Here is a 23,452-nt window from a genome sequence, read left to right on the forward strand (position 1 = left end):
AGGCGCCAAGTACATCAAGGCCCTTACAAATCACTTTACATGATATGGCTAATGTTATGAAAGAAGTATTATACAATATGCCCGAGTTAAGAGGCAAGCGCGACAGCTCTGGGTTAAGGACAGAGCGCGCCGATGACACGAGAGCCATGTCTGATACTGCGTCACAATTTGCAGAACATGTGGACGGAGAGCTTCATTCTGTGGGTGACGGTTCTGATTCGGGGAGACCGGATTCAGAAATTTCAAATTTTAAATTTAAGCTTGAGAACCTCCGCGTGTTGCTAGGGGAGGTGTTAGCGGCTCTGAATGATTGTGACACGGTGGCAATCCCAGAGAAATTATGTAGGCTGGATAAATACTATGCGGTACCGGTGTGTACTGACGTTTTTCCTATACCAAAGAGGCTTACAGAGATTATTAGCAAGGAGTGGGATAGACCCGGTGTGCCTTTTTCCCCTCCTCCGATTTTTAGAAAAATGTTCCCTATAGACGCCACCACACGGGACTTATGGCAGACGGTCCCTAAGGTGGAGGGAGCAGTTTCTACTTTAGCCAAGCGTACCACTATCCCAGTGGAGGATAGCTGTGCTTTCTCAGATCCAATGGATAAAAAATTAGAGGGTTACCTTAAGAAAATGTTTGTTCAACAAGGTTTTATATTACAGCCTCTTGCATGCATTGCGCCTGTCACTGCTGCAGTGGCATTCTGGTTTGAGTCTCTGGAAGAGGCGATTCGCACAGCACCATTAGATGAATCTTTGAGCAAGATTAGAACCCTTAAGCTGGCTAATGCGTTTGTTTTGGATGCCGTAGTGCATTTAACCAAACTTACGGCTAAGAATTCCGGATTCACCATACAGGCGCGCAGAGCGCTATGGCTTAAATCCTGGTCAGCAGATGTAACTTCTAAGTCTAAACTACTAAACATTCCTTTCAAAGGGCAGACCTTATTTGGGCCCGGCTTGAAGGAAATGATTGCTGACATTACTGGAGGTAAGGGCCACACCCTTCCTCAGGACAGGGCCAAATCAAAGGCCAAACAGTCTAATTTTCGTGCCTTTCGTAATTTCAAGGCAGGAGCAGCATCAACTTCCTCCGCTCCAAAACAGGAAGGAGCTACTGCTCGTTACAAACAGGGTTGGAAAGGCAACCAGTCATGGAACAAGGGCAAGCAGGCCAGAAAGCCTACTTCCGCCCCTAAGACAGCATGAAGACAGGGCCCCCTTTCCGGAGACGGATCTAGTGGGGGGCAGACTTTCTCTCTTCGCCCAGGCTTGGGCAAGAGATGTACAGGATTTCTGGACGTTGGAGATTATATCTCAGGGATACCTTCTGGATTTAAAAACTTCTCCTCCACAAGGGAGGTTTCATCTGTCAAGGTTATCAACAAACCTAGTAAAGAAAGAGGCATTTCTACAATGTGTACAAGACCTCTTAGTGATGGGAGTGATCCACCCAGTTCCGCGAACGAAACAGGGGCAAGGGTTTTATTCAAATCTGTTTGTGGTTCCCAAGAAAGAGGGAACCTTCAGACCAATCTTAGACTTAAAAATCTTAAACAAATTCCTAAGGGTTCCATCGTTCAAGATGGAAACCATTCGGACCATCCTACCCATGATCCAAGAGGGTCAATATATGACCACAGTGGACGCCTACCTTCACATACCGATTCACAAAGATCATTATCGGTACCTAAGGTTTGCCTTTCTAGATAGGCATTACCAGTTTGTAGCTCTTCCCTTCGGGTTAGCTACGGCCCCGAGAATTTTTACAAAGGTTCTGGTCTCACTTCTGGCAGTACTAAGACCGCGAGGCATAGCGGTGGCTCCGTACCTAGACGACATTCTGATACAAGCGTCAAGTTTTCAAAATGCAAAGTCTCATACAGAGATAGTTCTAGCATTTCTGAGGTTGCATGGGTGGAAAGTGAACGTGGAAAAGAGTTCTCTGTTACCACTAACAAGGGTCCATTTTCTAGGGACTCTTATAGAGTCTGTAGAGATGAAGATTTACCTGACGGAGTCCAGGTTATCAAAGATTCTCAATGCTTGCCGTGTACTTCACTCCATTCCAAGCCCATCAGTAGCTCAGTGCATGGAAGTAATCGGCTTAATGGTCACGGCAATGGACATAGTGCCATTTGCGCGCCTACATCTCAGACCGCTGCAACTATGCATGCTAAGTCAATGGAACGGGGATTACTCAGATCTGTCCCCTTTGCTAAACCTGGACCAGGAGACCAGAGATTCTCTTCTCTGGTGGTTGTCACGGGTTCATCTGTCCAAAGGAATGACTTTTCGCAGACCAGATTGGACGATTGTAACAACAGATGCCAGCCTACTAGGCTGGGGAGCAGTCTGGAACTCCCTGAAGGCTCAGGGATTGTGGACTCATGAGGAGAGCCTCCTCCCGATAAACATTCTAGAATTAAGAGCAATATTCAATGCTCTTCTAGCTTGGCCTCAGTTAGCAACACTGAGGTTCATCAGATTTCAGTCGGACAACATCACGACTGTGGCTTACATCAATCATCAAGGGGGAACCAGGAGTTCCCTAGCGATGTTGGAAGTCTCGAAGATAATTCGCTGGGCAGAGTCTCACTCTTGCCACCTGTCAGCGATCTACATCCCAGGCGTGGAGAACTGGGAGGCGGATTTTCTAAGTCGCCAGACCTTTCATCCGGGGGAGTGGGAACTCCACCCGGAGGTATTTGCTCAACTGATTCGTCGTTGGGGCAAACCGGATCTGGATCTCATGGCATCTCGCCAGAACGCCAAGCTTCCTTGTTACGGATCCAGGCCCAGGGACCCGGGTGCGGTGCTGGTAGATGCACTAGCAGCCCCTTGGGTTTTCAACATAGCTTATGTGTTTCCACCTTTTCCGTTGCTACCTCGACTGATTGCCAGGATCAAACGGGAGAGAGCATCAGTGATTCTGATAGCGCCTGCGTGGCCACGCAGGACCTGGTATGCAGACCTAGTGGACATGTCGTCCTGTCCACCATGGTCTCTACCCCTGATGCAGGACCTTCTAATTCAGGGTCCTTTCAACCATCCAAACCTAATTTCTCTGAGGCTGACTGCTTGGAAATTGAACGCTTGATTCTATCAAAGCGTGGGTTTTCGGATTCGGTTATTGATACATTAATACAGGCTCGGAAACCTGTTACCAGAAAAATTTACCACAAGATATGGCGTAAATATTTATATTGGTGTGAATCCAAGAGTTACTCATGGAGTAAGGTTAGGATTCCTAGGATATTGTCTTTTCTACAAGAGGGTTTAGAAAAGGGCTTATCCGCTAGTTCACTAAAGGGACAGATTTCTGCTCTGTCCTTTTACACAAGCGTCTGGCAGAGAATCCAGACGTCCAGGCTTTTTGTCAGGCTTTGGCTAGGATTAAGCCTGTGTTTAAAACTGTTGCTCCTCCGTGGAGCTTAAACTTGGTTCTTAAAGTTCTTCAGGGTGTTCCGTTTGAACCCCTTCATTCCATTGATATTAAGCTTTTATCTTGGAAAGTTCTGTTTTTGATGGCTATTTCCTCGGCTCGAAGAGTCTCTGAGTTATCTGCCTTACATTGTGATTCTCCTTATCTGATCTTTCATTCAGACAAGGTAGTCCTGCGTACTAAACCTGGGTTTTTACCTAAGGTTGTTTCTAACAGGAATATCAATCAAGAGATTGTTGTTCCATCGTTATGCCCTAATCCTTCTTCAAAGAAGGAACGTCTTTTGCATAATCTAGACGTGGTTCGTGCCCTGAAGTTCTACTTACAGGCAACTAAAGATTTTCGACAAACTTCTTCTCTGTTTGTTGTTTACTCTGGACAGAAGAGAGGTCAAAAGGCTTCGGCTACCTCTCTCTCTTTTTGGCTTCGTAGCATAATACGCTTAGCCTACGAGACTGCTGGACAGCAGCCTCCTGAAAAATTTACAGCTCATTCCACTAGAGCTGTGGCTTCCACCTGGGCCTTTAAGAATGAGGCCTCTGTTGAACAGATTTGCAAGGCTGCAACTTGGTCTTCACTTCATACTTTTTCCAAATTTTACAAATTTGACACTTTTGCTTCTTCGGAGGCTGTCTTTGGGAGAAAGGTTCTACAGGCAGTGGTTCCTTCTGTTTAATGTTCCTGCCTTGTCCCTCCCATCATCCGTGTACTTTAGCTTTGGTATTGGTATCCCATAAGTAATGGATGACCCGTGGACTGAACACACTTAACAAGAGAAAACATAATTTATGCTTACCTGATAAATTTATTTCTCTTGTAGTGTGTTCCGTCCACGGCCCGCCCTGTCTTTTTGAGGCAGGTTCTAAATTTTAAATTATAACTCCAGTCACCACTGCACCCTATAGTTTCTCCTTTCTCGTCTTGTTTCGGTCGAATGACTGGATATGACATGTGAGGGGAGGAGCTATATAGCAGCTCTGCTTGGGTGATCCTCTTGCAACTTCCTGTTGGGAAGGAGAATATATCCCATAAGTAATGGATGACCCGTGGACTGAACACACTACAAGAGAAATAAATTTATCAGGTAAGCATAAATTATGTTTTTTGCGGAGGTTATGTTTACGCCCACGATGGGCAGGGCTTGATGTTTGCGCGCTTTCTGCGCAGTAACTTCTCCATTAGGTTCCGGCTGGTAGCGTTTCCTCACGGCCCCTAAGTTCGCTTGTTGTGAATTTTTACAAGTGACCTTAGGTGCGCCGTACGAGGGGTGGTAGTGTCGAGCACATGGAGACAGGTAGGAGCCACAGCAGAGCTGCGGCAAGGTGACTCATTTTTTCTGACCAGTGAATTACTTGTAAACACTAACGACACAGGGAGTGTGAATAAGATTAATTAAGAGTTTCTCTCTGTCTTTTTGCCTATAAAGGGGTTAGCGCAGAGGGAGTTTTTTAAAGACATAGTACTATAATTTTTATTAGTATTACTGCTTCTGTGGCTCGACCAAGCTTGTGTTTTGTTTTTCTGCTATCATGGATGACATTGAGCAAAGTACATGTCTAATGTGTTTAGATGCCATTGTGGAACCCCCTGTTACACTTTGTCCTTCATGTATAGAGAGAGCCTTACAATGTAAAAAAAAATAATTTTTTTTTAGTAAAGATATGTCTAAAGAATGTTCTCAGACTGATGAGATTCAGGGTATGCCGCAACTTTCTCCCCAAGCGGCACAGCCTTTAACGCCCGCTCAAGCGACGCCGTGTTCTTCCACTGCGTCTGCTTCATTTACTCTGAAAGAAGTTTTATCTAAGTTACCAGTTTCTCTTGTTAAGTGTATCCAGTCCACGGATCATCCATTACTTGTGGGATATTCTCCTTCTCAACAGGAAGTTGCAAGAGGATCACCCACAGCAGAGCTGCTATATAGCTCCTCCCCTCACTGTCATATCCAGTCATTCTCTTGCAACTCTCAACTAAGATGGAGGTCGTAAGAGGACTGTGGTGTTTTATACTTAGTTTATTTCTTCAATCAAAAGTTTGTTATTTTTAAATGGTACCTGAGTGTACTGTTTATCTCAGGCAGTATTTAGAAGAAGAATCTGCCTGCGTTTTCTATGATCTTAGCAGACGTAACTAAGATCCTTTGCTGTTCTCACATATTCTGAGGAGTGAGGTAACTTCAGAGGGGGAATAGCGGGCAGGTTTTCCTGCAATAAGGTATGTGCAGTTAAAATATTTTTCTAGGGATGGAATTTGCTAGAAAATGCTGCTGATACCGAAGTAATGTAAGTAAAGCCTTAAATGCAGTGATAGCGACTGGTATCAGGCTTATTAATAGACAAATGGAATCCACAGCACCAATTAGGTAAAAGGAAAATACCTTTATTTTCACATTACATCATATGTTTGGTGATAACTTATTGGGGCCTAGTTTTTTCCACATGGCTGGTTTGAATTTTGCCTAGAAACAGTTCCCTGAGGCTTCCCACTGTTGTAATATGAGTGGGAGGGGCCTATTTTAGCGTTTTTTTGAGCAGCAAAAATTACAGACACAGACTTCCAGCTTCTTCCTGCATGATCCAGGACTTCTCTGAAGGGCTCAAAAGGCTTCAAAAGTCATATTGAGGGAGGTAAAAAGCCACAGTAGAGCTGTGGCAGTTGTTGTGACTGTTTAAAAAACGTTTTTGTCATTTGTTATTCCGTTTTTGGTATTAAGGGGTTAATCATCCATTTGCAAGTGGGTGCAATGCTCTGCTAACTTATTACATACACTGTAAAAATTTCGTTAGTGTAACTGCATTTTTTCACTGTTATTTCACAATTTGGGAAAATTTGTGTTTCTTAAAGGCACAGTAACGTTTTTTATATTGCTTGTAAACTTGTTTTAAAGTGTTTTCCAAGCTTGCTAGTCTCATTGCTAGTCTATTTAAATATGTCTGACACAGAGGAACCTACTTGTTCATTATGTTTGAAAGCCATGGTGGAGCCCCATAGGAGAATGTGTACTAAATGTATTGATTTCACCTTAAACAGTAAAGATCAGTCTTTATCTATAAAAGAATTATCACCAGAGGGTTCTGTCGAGGGGGAAGTTATGCCGACTAACTCTCTCCCCACGTGTCAGACCCTTCGCCTCCCGCTCAGGGGACGCACGCTAATATGGCGCCAATTACATCAGGGACGCCCATAGCGATTACCTTGCAGGACATGGCTGCAATCATGAATAATACCCTGTCAGAGGTATTATCTAGATTGCCTGCATTAAGAGGCAAGCGCGATAGCTCTGGGGTTAGGAGAGATACAGAGCGCGCAAATACTGTTAGAGCCATGTCTGATACTGCGTCACAATATGCAGAACATGAGGACGGAGAGCTTCAGTCTGTGGGTGACATCTCTGACTCGGGGAAACCTGATTCAGAGATTTCTAATTTTAAATTTAAGCTTGAGAACCTCCGTGTATTGCTTGGGGATGTATTGGCTGCTCTGAATGACTGTAACACAGTTGCCATTCCAGAGAAATTGTGTAGGCTGGATAGATACTATGCGGTGCCGGTGTGTACTGAGGTTTTTCCTATACCTAAAAGGCTTACAGAAATTATTAGCAAGGAGTGGGAAAGACCCGGTGTGCCTTTTTCCCCACCTCCTATATTTAGAAAAATGTTTCCAATAGACGCCACTACACGGGACTTATGGCAGACGGTCCCTAAGGTGGAGGGAGCAGTTTCTACTTTAGCAAAGCGTACCACTATCCCGGTTGAGGACAGTTGTGCTTTTTCAGATCCAATGGATAAAAAATTTGAGGGTTACCTTAAGAAAATGTTTATTCAACAAGGTTTTATTTTGCAGCCCCTTGCATGCATTGCGCCTGTCACGGCTGCGGCGGCATTCTGGTTTGAGGCCCTGGAAGAGGGCATCCAGACAGCTCCATTGAATTAAATTATTGACAAGCTTAGAACGCTTAAGCTAGCTAACTCATTTATTTCTGATGCCATTGTTCATTTGACTAAACTAACGGCTAAGAATTCTGGATTCGCCATCCAGGCGCGTAGGGTGCTATGGCTTAAATCCTGGTCAGCTGACGTGACTTCAAAGTCTAAATTACTCAACATTCCTTTCAAGGGGCAGACCCTATTCGGTCCTGGCTTGAAGGAAATTATTGCTGACATTACTGGAGGCAAGGGTCATACCCTTCATCAGGACAGGGCCAAATCAAAGGCCAAACAGTCTAATTTTCGTGCCTTTCGAAATTTCAAGGCAGGAGCAGCATCAACTTCCTTCGCTTCAAAACAAGAGGGAACTGTTGCTCATTCCAGACAGGCCTGGAAACCTAACCAGTCCTGGAACAAGGGCAAGCAGGCCAGGAAGCCTGCTGCTGCCCCCAAGACAGCATGAAGGAATGGCCCCCTATCCGGAAACGGATCTAGTGGGGGGCAAACTTTCTCTCTTCGCCCAGGCGTGGGCAAGAGATGTTCAGGATCCCTGGGCGTTGGAGATCATATCTCAGGGATATCTTCTGGACTTCAAAGCTTCTCCTCCACAAGGGAGATTTCATCTTTCAAGGTTATCATCAAACCAGATAAAGAAAGAGGCATTCCTAAGCTGTGTGCAAGACCTCCTTGTAATGGGAGTGATCAATCCAGTTCCGCGGACTGAACAAGGACAGGGATTTTATTCAAATCTGTTTGTGGTTCCCAAGAAAGAGGGAACCTTCAGACCAATCTTGGATCTAAAGATCTTAAACAAATTCCTCAGAGTTCCATCATTCAAAATGGAAACTATTCGGACCATCCTACCCATGATCCAAGAGGGTCAGTACATGACCACAGTGGACTTAAATGATGCCTACCTTCACATACCGATTCACAAAGATCATCATCGGTTCCTAAGTTTTGCCTTTCTAGACAGGCATTACCAATTTGTAGCTCTTCCCTTCGGGTTAGCTACTGCCCCGAGAATCTTTACAAAGGTTCTGGGCTCACTTCTGGTGGTTCTAAGACCGCGAGGCATAGCGGTGGCTCCGTATCTAGACGACATCCTGATACAGGCGTCAAGCTTTCAAATTGCCAAGTCTCATACAGAGATAGTTCTGGCATTTCTGAGGTCGAATGGGTGGAAAGTGAACGTGGAAAAGAGTTCTCTATCACCACTCACAAGAGTCTCCTTCCTAGGGACTCTTATAGATTCTGTAGAGATGAAAATTTACCTGACGGAGTCCAGGTTATCAAAACTTCTAAATGCTTGCCGTGTCCTTCATTCCATTCCACGCCCGTCAGTGGCTCAGTGCATGGAAGTAATCGGCTTAATGGTAGCGGCAATGGACATAGTGCCATTTGCGCGCCTGCATCTCAGACCGCTGCAATTATGCATGCTAAGTCAGTGGAATGGGGATTACTCAGATTTGTCCCCTCTACTAAATCTGGATCAAGAGACCAGAGATTCTCTTCTTTGGTGGCTTTCTCAGGTCCATCTGTCCAAGGGTATGACCTTTCGCAGGCCAGATTGGACGATTGTAACAACAGATGCCAGCCTTCTAGGTTGGGGCGCAGTCTGGAACTCCCTGAAGACTCAGGGATCGTGGACTCAGGAGGAGAAACTCCTCCCAATAAATATTCTGGAGTTAAGAGCAATATTCAATGCTCTTCTAGCTTGGCCTCAGTTAGCAACACTGAGGTTCATCAGATTTCAGTCGGACAACATCACGACTGTTGCTTACATCAACGATCAAGGAGGAACCAGGAGTTCCCTAGCGATGTTAGAAGTCTCAAAGATAATTTGCTGGGCAGAGTCTCACTCTTGCCACCTGTCAGCGATCCACATCCCAGGAGTAGAGAACTGGGAGGCGGATTTTCTAAGTCGTCAGACTTTTCATCCGGGGGAGTGGGAACTCCATCCGGAGGTGTTTGCTCAACTGGTCCATCGTTGGGGCAAACCAGAACTGGATCTCATGGCGTCTCGCCAGAACGTCAAGCTTCCTTGTTACGGATCCAGGTCCAGGGACCCGGGAGCAACGCTGATAGATGCTCTAGCAGCTCCTTGGTTCTTCAACCTTGCCTATGTGTTTCCACCGTTTCCTCTGCTCACTCGACTGATTGCCAAAATCAAACAGGAGAGAGCATCGGTGATTCTGATAGCGCCTGCGTGGCCACGCAGGACCTGGTATGCAGACCTAGTGGACATGTCATCTCTTCCACCATGGACTCTGCCTCTGAGGCAGGACCTTCTAATACAAGATCCTTTCAATCATCCAAATCTAATTTCTCTGAGACTGACTGCATGGAGATTGAACGCTTGATTCTATCAAGGCGTGGCTTCTCCGAGTCAGTCATTGATACCTTAATACAGGCTCGGAAGCCTGTCACCAGGAAAATCTACCATAAGATATGGCGTAAATGCCTTTATTGGTGTGAATCCAAGAGTTACTCATGGAGTAAGGTTAGGATTCCTAGGATATTGTCCTTTTGTCCAAGAGGGTTTGGACAAAGGCTTATTAGCTAGTTCTTTAAAAGGACAGATCTCTGCTCTGTCTATTCTTTTGCACAAGCGTCTGGCAGAAGTTCCAGACGTCCAGGCATTTTATCAGGCTTTGGTTAGGATTAAGCCTGTGTTTAAAACTGTTGCTCCTCCGTGGAGCTTAAACTTGGTTCTTAAAGTTCTTCAGGGAGTTCCGTTTGAACACCTTCATTCCATTGATATTAAACTTTTATCTTGGAAAGTTCTGTTTTTGATGGCTATTTCCTCGGCTCGAAGAGTCTCTGAGTTATCTGCCTTACATTGTGATTCTCCTTATCTGATTTTTCATTCAGACAAGGTAGTTCTGCGTACCAAACCTGGGTTTTTACCTAAGGTGGTTTCTAACAGTTATATCAATCAAGAGATTGTTGTTCCATCATTGTGTCCTAATCCTTCTTCAAAGAAGGAACGTCTTTTACATAATCTGGACGTAGTCCGTGCCTTGAAGTTTTACTTACAGGCTACTAAAGATTTTCGTCAAACATCTGCCCTGTTTGTCGTTTACTCTGGACAGAGGAGAGGTCAAAAAGCTTCGGCAACCTCTCTCTCCTTTTCGCTTCGGAGCATAATACGCTTAGCCTATGAGACTGCTGGACAGCAGCCCCCTGAAAGGATTACAGCTCATTCTACTAGAGCTGTGGCTTCCTCCTGGGCCTTTAAAAATGAGGCCTCTGTTGAACAGATTTGCAAGGCTGCGACTTGGTCTTCGCTTCACACCTTTTCAAAATTTTAGAAATTTGACACTTTTGCTTCTTCGGAGGCTGTTTTTGGGAGAAAGGTTCTACAGGCAGTGGTTCCTTCCGTTTAAGTTCCTGCCTTGTCCCTCCCATCATCCGTGTACTTTAGCTTTGGTATTGGTATCCCACAAGTAATGGATGATCCGTGGACTTAACAAGCGAAAACAAAATTTATGCTTACCTGATAAATTTATTTCTCTTGTAGTGTATCCAGTCCACGGCCCGCCCTGTCCTTTTAAGGCAGGTCTAAATTTCAATTAAACTACAGTCACCACTGCACCCTATGGTTTCTCCTTTCTCGTCTTGTTTCGGTCGAATGACTGGATATGACAGTGAGGGGAGGAGCTATATAGCAGCTCTGCTGTGGGTGATCCTCTTGCAACTTCCTGTTGGGAAGGAGAATATCCCACAAGTAATGGATGATCCGTGGACTGGATACACTACAAGAGAAATAAATTTATCAGGTAAGCATAAATTATGTTTTTTCAAGGCAAACGCAGCAGGACAGAGGTCCATGAGGTCCCTGCGACTCCTGATGCTCTGATGGCTATCTCCGATGTACACTCCCAGGGATCTGAATTGGGGGGTGGGGAGAATCTGTCTGAGGGGGAATTGTCTGACTCAGGGGAGTGTCTTACCCCAGACAGATTCGGTAGTAATGTTTTTCAGATTTAAGCTTGATCACCTCCGTCTGTTACTACGGGAGGTTTTAGGGACTCTGGACTGTGATTCTATTGTGGTCCCTCCAGAGAAATTGAGAAAAATGGACAGATATTTAGAGGTCCCTTCATATTCTGAAGTTTTTCCGGTTCCCAAGTGAATCTTGGAAATTATTGCTAGATAATGGGAAAGACCGGGTATCCCGTTGTCTCCTTCTATGTTTAAGAAGATGTACCCTATAGCTGACACCGTTCGGGATTCTTGGCAGTCGATCCCTAAGGTGGAGGGAGCTATCTCTACCCTGGCTAAGCGTAAGACTATCCCTATCGAGGACAGTTGTGCTTTCAAAGACCCCATGGATAAGAAGTTAGAGGGTCTTCTCAAAAAACTGTATGTTCACCAGGGGTTCCTATTACACCTGACGGCCTGCATTGTAACAGTTACAATTGCGGCTGCCTTTTGGTTTGACGCTCTAGAAGAGTCTCTTAGGACTGAGGCTTCCTTAGAGGAAATACAGGATAGAATTAAGGCCCTTAAACTGGCTAATTCTTTTATTACGGATGCCGCCTTTCAGATCACCAAATTGGCGGCTAAGAATTCAGGATTCTCCATCTTAGCATGGAGAGCCTTATGGTTAAAATCTTGGTCTGCGGATGTCTCCTCGAAATCTAAGCTCTTAGCTATTCCCTACAAGGGAAAGACCCTGTTCGGGCCTGACTTGAAGGATATCATTTCTGACATTACGGGAGGTAAGGGGCACCTCCTGCCTCAAGATAAAACATCCAAACAAAAGGGTAGACAGTAATTTTTGTTCCTTTCGAAATTTCAAAGCAGTCCCCTCTTCTTCCACTAAACAGGAAGGGAATTATTCACAGGCCAAGCCTACTTGGAGACCCAACCAGGCTTGGAATAAGGTTAAACAACCTAAGAAGATGGAGACTATTCGGACAATTCTTCCATTGATCCAGGAGGGTCAATATAGGACTACCGTGGACTTAAAGGATGCATATCTTCATATTCTTATCCACAGAGATCATCACCAGTTCCTAAGGTTGGCCTTTCTGGACAAACATTTTCAGTTCGTGGCCCTTCCTTTCGGGCTGGCCACGGCACCCAGGATCTTCACGAAGGTTCTAGCGTCTCTGCTGGCGGTTCTCAGGCCGCGGGGCATTGCAGTGGCGCCTTATCTGGACGATATTCTGATCCAAGCGTCTTATCAACTGACAAAGTCTCATACCAACATGTTTCTATCCTTTCTAAGGACTCACGGGTGGAAGGTGAATATAGAAAAGAGTTCACTAATTCCACAGACAAGGGTTCCTTTCCTGGGAACTCTGATAGACTCTATATCCATGAAAATCTTCTTGACGGAAGTCAGAAAGTTAAAGATTCTGAATACATGCCGATCCATTCAGTCCAATCCTCTGCCATCAGTGGCTTAGTGCATGGAGGTAATTGGATTGATGTTGGTGGCAATGGACATCATTCAGTTTGCTCATATTCATCTGAGCATGCTCAGACAGTGTAATGGAGATTATGCAAATTTGTCTCCTCAGATAGATCTGGATCAGGAGACAAGAGACTCTCTCTTCTTTGGTGGTTGTCGCAGGATCATCTGTCCCAAGGGACGTGCTTCCGAAGACCCTCATGGGTGATAGTGACAATGGACGCCAGTCTACTAGGATGGGGTGCAGTTTGGAATTCCCTGAAGGCTCAGGGTGTGTGGACCCGGTCAGAGTCTCTACTTCCAATCAATATTCTGGAGTTGATGGCAATATTCAATGCGCTTCAGGCTTGGCCTCAGTTGGCTGCGGCCAAATTCATCCGATTTCAGTCGGACAACATCACGACTGTGGCTTACATCAATCATCAGGGAGGAACAAGGAGTTCCTTAGCGATGACAGAAGTATCTAGGATAATTCGGTGGGCGGAGGCTCACTCTTATCTGTCAGCAATCTACATTCCAGGAGTGGACAACTGGTTCTCAGATGGGGCAGGCTGGAGCTGGATCTTATGGCATCTCGTCAGAATGTCAAACTACCGAGATACGGATCCAGGTCCAGGGATCCTCAGGCCGAACTGATAGATGCTTTGGCAGTGCCTTGGTCGTTCAACCTAGCTTATGTGTTTCCACCGTTTGCTCTGATCAAACAGGAGAGGGCTTCAGTGATTCTCATCGCTCCTGCGTGGCCTCGCAGGACTTGGTATGCTGATCTGGTGGACATGTCCTCCCTGCCACATTGGAAGCTTCCATTGAGGCAGTACCTTCTCATTCAGGGACCCTTACATCATTCAAATCCAATTTCTCTACAGCTGACTGCTTGGAGATTGAACACTTGATTTTATCTAAGCGGGGGTTCTCTGATTCGGTCATAGATACCTTGATTCAGGCACGTAAGCCCATTACTAGAAAAATTTACCATAAGATATGGCATAAATATCTTTTTTGGTGCGAATCCAAGGGGCTACTCTTGGAGTAGGGTTAGGATTCCTAGGATTTTATCTTTTCTCCAGGAAGGACTGGAGAAAGGGTTGTCAGCAAGTTCCTTAAGGCGGCAGATTTCTATCTTGCTGCACAAGCGTCTGGCAGACGTTCCAGATGTTCGATCTTTTTGTCAGGCTCTGACTAGAATCAGACCTGTGTTCAGATCAATTGCTCCTCCTTGGAGTTTAATTTTAGTTCTTAATGTTCTTCAAGGGGTTCCGTTTGAACCTATGCATTCCATAGATATTAAGTTATTATCTTGGAAAGTTTTGTTTCTGGTTGCTATTTCTTCTGCTCGCAGAGTTTGAGCTTTCGGCATTGCAATGTGATTCTCCTTATCTTATTTTCCATTCGGATAAGGTGGTGTTGCGTACCAAACCTGGTTTTCTTCCTAAGGTTGTTTCTAACAAAAATATTATTCAGGAAATTGTTGTTCCTTCCTTGTGTCCTAACCCTTCTAAGAAGGAGCGTCTGTTACATAATTTGCACGTAGTCCGTGCCTTGAAGTTCTACTTGCAGGCGACTAAGGATTTTCGTCAAACATCTTCATTATTTGTTGTTTTTTCTGGGAAACGTAGGGGTCAGAAAGCTATGGCTACCTCTCTTTCTTTTTGGCTGAGGAGTATCATCCATTTTGCATATGAGACTGCTGGACAGTAGCCTCCAGCACGAATTACGGCTCATTCTACTAGAGCTGTGGCTTCTTCATGAGCTTTTAAAAATGCTTCTGTTGAACAGATTTGCAAGGCTGCAACTTGGTCGTCTTCACATTTTTTCCAAATTTTACAAATTTGATACGTTTGCCTCGTCTGAGGCTGTTTTTGGGAGAAAGGTTCTTCAAGCAGTGGTGCCTTCCGTTTAGGTTCCTGTCTTGTCCCTCCCTTTCATCCGTGTCCTATAGCTTTGGTATTGTATCCCATAAGTAAGGATGAAATCCGTGGACTCGTCATATCTTGTAAAAGAAAAGGAAATTTATGCTTACCTGATAAATTTGTTTTTTATGATATGACGAGTCCACGGCCCACCCTGTCGTTTTTCTAAGACAGGTTTTTATCTTTTTTAAACTTCAGACACCTCTGCACCTTGGTTTTTCCTTTCTCTTCCTAACTTCGGTCGAATGACTGGGTTGGGAGGGAAGGGAGGAGCTATTTATACAGCTTTGCTGTGGTGCTCTTTGCCTCCTCCTGCTGACCAGGAGGCGTAATCCCAAAAGTAAGGATGAAATCCGTGGACTCCTCGTATCGAAAAAGAAATACATTTATCAGGTAAGCATAAATTTCCTTTTTTAGCCTTAACGGTTAACTGATAGTCCTAGCTACTGCCCTGGCTAAATGGCAGGAATGTGGTAGCGTAAGTAACTCAAAGTTAATAATACTGATTTTTAGTTATATTTTGGCAACAAAGTAAAGAGCAGGTTAAGAAATAATGAAGGAAGTTTCTCTTCCTTTTAAAGGGAAGACACTGTTTGGTCCTGTCTGGCTGAGAGCATCTCCATGGTCAAAGGTGGAAAGGGAGCTTTTCTACCCCAAAATTAGATTAGACCAAAGGGTCGCCAGACTTCTAATTTTCGTTCCTTTCACAATTTCAAAAGAATAAAATCCTCTGCTTCTTCTACTTCCAAATCTGAACAGAGCAAGCCCTCCTGGAGATCCAACCAACCTTGGAATAAGGGCAAGCAGTCCAAGAAGCCTTTCTCTGAGAACAAATCAGCATAAAGGGTTCGCCCCCGATCAGAGTATGGCTCAAGTTGGGGGCAGGCTTGGATTTGCGATGTTCCCGATCCTTGGGTGGTGGAGGTAGTCTCTCAGGGATACAAGATAGGGTTCAAATCTCGTCCTATCGACAAACCAGGAAAAAAGAGAGGCATTCTTAAACTGCGTCAGGGATCTCTCCTCTTTAGGAGTGGTACCTCCTGTTCCTCTAGCAGAAAAAGGTTGAGGATTCTATTCCAATCTATATGTGTTTCACAAGAAAGAGGGAACTTTTTCGACCTATTCTAGACCTGAAGTGCCTCAACAAATTTCTCAGGGTCCCATCCTTTAAAATGGAGACAATTCATTCTATTCTTCCCTTTTAGTTCAGGAGGGTCAGTTCATGACCACCATAGATCTGAAGGACGCTTATCTCCATGTTCCTATCCACAAAGATCATTTTTAATTCCTACGGTTTGCCTTCATAGACACACTTCCAATTTGTAGCCCTGCCTTTCGGCTTAGCCACAGGCCCTCGTATCTTTACGAAGATTCTAGGGGCTCTTTTGGCAGTCGCCAGATCTTAAGGAATTGCGGTGGCACCATACCTGGACGATATTTTGGTTCAGGCGCCGTCTTTTCATTTAGCAAAATTCCATACAGATTCTCTTTCTCCGCTTTTACTGGTGGAAGTTGAACCTGGAAAAGAGTTCCTTGGTGCCAAATACCAGGGTATGTTTTTTTGGGGATGATAATACTCTCTCCATGAAGATTTTCTTAACGGAGGTCAGAAAATCCAAACTTTCTGCCTGTCTTTCTCTTCAGTCATCTGTTCGCCCCTCGGTGGCACAGTGTATGGAAATGATTGAACTAATGGTGGCTTCCATGGACATTATTTCTTTTGCTCGATTTCATCTGAAACCTCGACAGGTATGCATGCTCAGACAATGGAACGGAGACCACTCGGACCTCTCTGAGGATAGTCCTAGACAACCTGACGAGAGACTCTTTCCTGGTGGCACTCACAGGAAAATCTGTCCCAAGGCACATGCTTCTTTAGACCATCCTGGGAGATTGTGACTACGGATGCCAGCTTTCAGGCTGGGGAGCAGTTTGGGGTCCCTTAAGAGCTCAGGGGACCTGGACTCAGAAGTCAGTCTTCCCAATAAATATTTTAGAATTGAGAGCAATCTTCAATGCCCTGATAGCATGGCCTCAACTTAGTTTGGTCCATTTTATCAGATTCCAATCGGACAACATCAGGATTCTAATTGTTCCGTCTTGGCCTCACAGAATTTGTTTTGCGGATCTGGTAATGTCATCATGTCCTCCTCCATGGAGATTACCTCTGAGGAAGGACCTTCTACTTCAAGGTCCTTTTCTTCATCCAAATCTAGATTCTCTGAAGCTGCCTGCATGTAGATTGAACGCCTAGTCTTGTCTAGACAAGGTTTTTCTGGAAAGGTTGACCTTGATCCAGGCTTGTAAGCCGGTTACTCGCTATATATACCATGAGTTTTGGCGCACATACCTTTTTTTACTTGTGCGAATCCTGGGATTTTTCTTGGCGTAAAGTGAGAGTTCCCCGTATTCTGTCTTTTTCTCTGATAGGTCAGATCTTTGCCCTTTTGGTCCTATTGCATAAGTGTTTGGCCGACTTACCGGATGTTCAGGCACTGGTCAGAATCAGGCCTGTGTTAAAACCTGTTGCTCCTACTTGGAGCCTTAATCTTGGTTTTCGGGTTTTGCAGCAGGCTCTGTTTGAGCCTATGCATTCTGTTGATATTAAATTGTTGTCTTGGAAAGTTTGTTGTTTTTGTTGGCTATTCTGCTCTTAGAGTCTCAGGACTTTCGGCTCTAGAATGTGATCCCCCTTATCTTATTTTCCATGCGGATAAGGCGGATTTCTTCCTAAGACGGTTCGGACCGCAATATCAATTATCGGTTATTTGTAGAGCGCCAGCAGATTCTGCAGCCCTAAATCAGGAAATTGTTGTTCCTCCTTTGTGTCCTAATCTTTCTCAGAAAGAATGTCTGTTACATAACCTGGATGTGGTTCGTGCTCTAAAATTCTATCTACAGGCTACTAAGGAATTTTGTCTATCTGCCTTTTTTTATGGTATTTGCTGGCAAACTCTTTCCTTTTGGTTGAGGAGTGTCATAAGGTTGGCTTATGAAACAGCTGGACATCAACCTCATGAGAAAATTAAGTCTCATTCAACTAGGGCTGTTTCTTTTTCCTGGACCTTTAAAAATTAGGCTTCTGTGGAGCAAATTTGCAAGGCTGCTACTTGGTCCTCGTTGCATTCATTTTCTGAATTTTACAAATTCAATGTTTTTGCCTCAGCTGAGACTTCCTTTTGGGAGGAAAGTTCTTCAAGCGGTGCTGCCCTCAGTTTAGGTCGGCCTGTCTAGTTTCTCCATCCCTTTCCATTCTGTGTCCTCTACCTTGGGTATTGGTTCCCACTAGTAATTAAATGGACTCTCCATGCCATTTGAAAGAAAACATTTATGCTTACCTGCTGATAAATTATTTTCTTTCCTTGCATGGACTGTCCACGACCCGCTCTTATCTAAATTCTAGACGGCTTATTCTTCTTTTGGTTTCTAAACTTCAGGCACCTCTATACCCTTGGTGTTCCTCATTTTTCCGTATTCCCTCGGCTGAATGGGGATTATGGGAAGTGGGAGGGATACTTGAAGCTTTGCTAGGGTGTTCTTTGTCTCCTCCTGGTGGCCAGGATTTGAATTCCCACTAGTAATTGAATGGATTTGTAAACTCTCCACGCCAGAAAAGAAAAGAATTTCAGGTAAGCGTAAATCTTTTTTTCTGTATTGTATGTATTTAAGGAAATGTTAATAAGTGACTCCTGTAGCATTTAACAAGAGTAAATTATCCGCTAAACATTCATAAGTTGTTTTTTTTCCTTCCACATAGAAGTATAAGTAGGCTTTATTTAGCTATTTACATTGCAGGTCTTTAGTCCAGTTTATTGTTAATTCAGCCTCATTGCATTGGGAGTATTATTGCTGGGACAGTGGAATATTCTCCAGAAAGCATGTGTGAAACCTGGTAGCCATCTTAGTACTAGTATTGTTAATCTTGTTCATATTTAGCCAGCTGCTCAAGGAGGTATATCTGTTTTTAACTTTTATAAAGATTAAAATATACCTTTGTCACTTTTAGCGTCCAAGGCAGGTTAACATTTCCCTATTTTGAGGGTAACCATTTTGTCATTCAGAGCAAATCTCACACTTTCTCTCCCCCCCCCTCAGTTTTATACCTGGTGAATGTTTTTGTGAGGAGGTGGTATTATTTGTGTCCCTGATCATTCATGTATATATTACTGTTTACACACGTTTTGTAGTGCATGAATGTTGTTCTATTGTATTAGAAACATTAAAATGCATTTGCACAACCTTGTAGTTACAGCAACATTGATATGAACGTAGAGGATTTTTTTTTAATTTCCTGTTTCACCATTTTTATTTTAAATATGTTGCAGGTGGTCTTATGGTGACTCCCAGTGCCTGCGCCGTATTGATTTGTCTGGTTGTGACAAATTAACAGACTTGACTTTAGAGCGAATGTCAAAAGCACTAAATGTGCTCTCCTATTGCAAGAGGAGCTTTTTTAAATGTTGCCGAAACAACAAAAATCTAAAATCTTGGACAAGCAAAGACATAAACAATACTGTGCAATGCAACGGTTTGTGTGGATTTTTTTCTGAGGAACAGTGGATGAACCCCAATATCATTTGGCTTCTTGATTCTGAAGACCTGGCAGATATCGAAGATGCAGCTGAATGGAAATATAAATATACTGACTGTGTTTATGGTTTGCCCCCCAGTCTTAATTCTTTAAGTTCTGGTTGCTGCAGCAAGGGAAAGCCTGCAATGAGGACTAGTTTCAGCTGGCAGAAACACTGCAGGGCTCCTGCTTTTACTTATTGTGGACATTCATTCTGTTCTACTGGAACAAAACTAAGGACTATACAAGCACTCCCAGGCTCCTCTTCACTGCGCAGTATGAGGAAGACTCCACAGTTTTTCTCTGGGAGTGCAAAATATGAACAATCAACACGTGTTTTACAGTTCCTTAGTCTTTCTGGATGTCATCAGATCACAGACCATGGCCTTAGGTAGGTACTCCTTTTTGTTTTTGCTTTTTAAAATATATTTATATATACAGTTCTGTGGTTCCAATTACTCACTGTTTTAATTTCTCCAACATAGGTGTGTCCGGTCCACGGCGTCATCCTTACTTGTGGGATATTCTCTTCCCCAACAGGAAATGGCAAAGAGCCCAGCAAAGCTGGTCACATGATCCCTCCTAGGCTCCGCCTACCCCAGTCATTCTCTTTGCCGTTGTACAGGCAACATCTCCACGGAGATGGCTTAGAGTTTTTTAGTGTTTAACTGTAGTTTTTCATTATTCAATCAAGAGTTTGTTATTTTCAAATAGTGCTGGTACGTACTATTTACTCAGAAACAGAAAAGAGATGAAGAATTCTGTTTGTATGAGGAAAATGATTTTAGCAACCGTAACTAAAATCCATGGCTGTTCCACACAGGACTGTTGAGAGCAATTAACTTCAGTTGGGGGAACAGTTTGCAGTCTCTTGCTGCTTGAGGTATGACACATTCTAACAAGACGATGTAATGCTGGAAGCTGTCATTTTCCCTATGGGATCCGGTAAGCCATGTTTATTACGATTGTAAATAAGGGCTTCACAAGGGCTTATTTAAACTGTAGACTTTTTTTGGGCTAAATCGATTGATATTAACACTTATTTAGCCTTGAGGAATCATTTATTCTGGGTATTTTGATTTAATAATATCGGCAGGCACTGTTTTAGACACCTTATTCTTTAGGGGCTTTCCCAAAGCATAGGCAGAGTCTCATTTTCGCGCCGGTGTTGCGCACTTGTTTTTGAGAGGCATGGCATGCAGTCGCATGTGAGAGGAGCTCTGATACTTATAAAAGACTTCTGAAGGCGTCATTTGGTATCGTATTCCCCTTTGGGTTTGGTTGGGTCTCAGCAAAGCAGATACCAGGGACTGTAAAGGGGTTTAAAGCTTAAAACGGCTCCGGTTCCGTTATTTTAAGGGTTAAAGCTTCCAAAATTGGTGTGCAATATTTTCAAGGCTTTAAGACGCTGTGGTGAAAATTTGGTGAATTTTGAACAATTCCTTCATGTTTTTTCGCAAGGTCCCATCGTTCAAGATGGAAACCATTCGAACTATCCTTCCTTCCATCCAGGAAGGTCAATTTATGACCACGGTGGATTTAAAGGATGCGTATCTACATATTCCTATCCACAAGGAACATCATCGGTTCCTAAGGTTTGCATTCCTGGACAAACATTACCAGTTCGTGGCGCTTCCTTTCGGATTAGCCACTGCTCCAAGGATTTTCACAAAGGTACTAGGGTCCCTTCTAGCGGTGCTAAGACCAAGGGGCATTGCAGTAGTACCTTACCTGGACGACATTCTGATTCAAGCGTCGTCCCTTCCTCAAGCAAAGGCTCACACGGACATTGTCCTGGCCTTTCTCAGATCTCACGGCTGGAAAGTGAACGTGGAAAAGAGTTCTCTATCCCCGTCAACAAGGGTTCCCTTCTTGGGAACAATTATAGACTCCTTAGAAATGAGGATCTTTCTAACAGAGGCCAGAAAAACAAAGCTTCTGGACTCTTGTCGGATACTTCATTCCGTTCCTCTTCCTTCCATAGCTCAGTGCATGGAAGTGATCGGGTTGATGGTGGCGGCGATGGACATAGTTCCTTTTGCGCGCATTCATCTAAGACCATTACAACTGTGCATGCTCAGTCAGTGGAATGGGGACTATACAGACTTGTCTCCGAAGATACAAGTAAATCAGAGGACCAGAGACTCACTCCGTTGGTGGCTGTCCCTGGACAATCTGTCTCAAGGGATGATGTTCCACAGACCAGAGTGGGTCATTGTCACGACCGACGCCAGTCTGATAGGCTGGGGCGCGGTCTGGGGATCCCTGAAAGCTCAGGGTCTTTGGTCTCGGGAAGAATCTCTTCTACCGATAAATATTCTGGAACTGAGAGCGATATTCAATGCGCTCCAGGCCTGGCCCCAGCTTGCGAGGACCAGGTTCATACGGTTTCAATCAGACAACATGACGACTGTTGCGTACATCAACCATCAGGGGGGAACAAGGAGTTCCCTAGCGATGGAAGAAGTAACCAAAATTATTCTTTGGGCGGAGTCTCACTCCTGCCACCTGTCTGCTATCCACATCCCAGGAGTGGAAAATTGGGAAGCGGATTTTCTGAGTCGTCAGACATTGCATCCGGGGGAGTGGGAACTCCATCCGGAAATCTTTGCCCAAGTCACTCACCTGTGGGGCATTCCAGACATGGATCTGATGGCCTCTCGTCAGAACTTCAAAGTTCCTTGCTACGGGGCCAGATCCAGGGATCCCAAGGCGGCTCTAGTGGATGCACTAGTAGCACCTTGGACCTTCAAACTAGCTTATGTGTTCCCGCCATTTCCTCTCATCCCCAGGCTGATAGCCAGGATCAAGCAGGAGAGGGCGTCGGTGATCTTGATAGCTCCTGCGTGGCCACGCAGGACTTGGTATGCAGATCTGGTGAATATGTCATCGGCTCCACCTTGGAAGCTACCTTTGAGACGAGACCTTCTTGTTCAGGGTCCGTTCGAACATCCGAATCTGGTTTCACTCCAGCTGACTGCTTGGAGATTGAACGCTTGATTTTATCGAAGCGAGGATTCTCAGATTCTGTGATCGATACTCTTGTTCAGGCCAGAAAGCCTGTGACTAGAAAGATTTACCACAAAATTTGGAAAAAATATATCTGTTGGTGTGAATCTAAAGGATTCCCTTGGGACAAGGTTAAGATTCCTAGGATTCTATCCTTCCTTCAAGAAGGATTGGAAAAAGGATTATCTGCAAGTTCCCTGAAGGGACAGATTTCTGCCTTGTCGGTATTACTTCACAAAAAGCTGGCAGCTGTGCCAGATGTTCAAGCCTTTGTTCAGGCTCTGGTTAGAATCAAGCCTGTTTACAAACCTTTGACTCCTCCTTGGAGTCTCAATTTAGTTCTTTCAGTTCTTCAGGGGGTTCCGTTTGAACCCTTACATTCCGTTGATATTAAGTTATTATCTTGGAAAGTTTTGTTTTTAGTTGCGATTTCTTCTGCTAGAAGAGTCTCAGAATTATCTGCTCTGCAGTGTTCTCCTCCTTATCTGGTGTTCCATGCAGATAAGGTGGTTTTACGTACTAAACCTGGTTTTCTTCCAAAAGTTGTTTCTAACAAAAACATTAACCAGGAGATTATCGTACCTTCTCTGTGTCCAAAACCAGTTTCAAAGAAGGAACGTTTGTTGCACAATTTGGATGTTGTTCGCGCTCTAAAATTCTATTTAGATGCTACAAAGGATTTTAGACAAACATCTTCCTTGTTTGTTGTTTATTCAGGTAAAAGGAGAGGTCAAAAAGCAACTTCTACCTCTCTCTCTTTTTGGATTAAAAGCATCATCAGATTGGCTTACGAGACTGCCGGACGGCAGCCTCCCGAAAGAATCACAGCTCATTCCACTAGGGCTGTGGCTTCCACATGGGCCTTCAAGAACGAGGCTTCTGTTGATCAGATATGTAGGGCAGCGACTTGGTCTTCACTGCACACTTTTACCAAATTTTACAAGTTTGATACTTTTGCTTCTTCTGAGGCTATTTTTGGGAGAAAGGTTTTGCAAGCCGTGGTGCCTTCCATTTAGGTGACCTGATTTGCTCCCTCCCTTCATCCGTGTCCTAAAGCTTTGGTATTGGTTCCCACAAGTAAGGATGACGCCGTGGACCGGACACACCTATGTTGGAGAAAACAGAATTTATGTTTACCTGATAAATTTCTTTCTCCAACGGTGTG

The 23,452-nt window shown here is 44.3% G+C and overlaps 1 protein-coding gene across 1 annotated transcript in view; it reads left to right on the forward strand.

The window, feature by feature from the left end:
- The window catches only part of FBXL5 (F-box and leucine rich repeat protein 5), a 257,885-nt gene that overhangs the window by 133,733 nt on the left and 100,700 nt on the right, over positions 1–23,452 (forward strand). The window contains 1 exon segment of the mRNA XM_053704125.1: positions 19,034–19,669. Coding sequence (XP_053560100.1) covers positions 19,034–19,669 — 636 coding nt within the window.

This window comes from Bombina bombina, chromosome 2 (genome assembly GCF_027579735.1).
Source record: "Bombina bombina isolate aBomBom1 chromosome 2, aBomBom1.pri, whole genome shotgun sequence".
NCBI classification, from domain to species: Eukaryota; Metazoa; Chordata; class Amphibia; order Anura; family Bombinatoridae; genus Bombina; species Bombina bombina.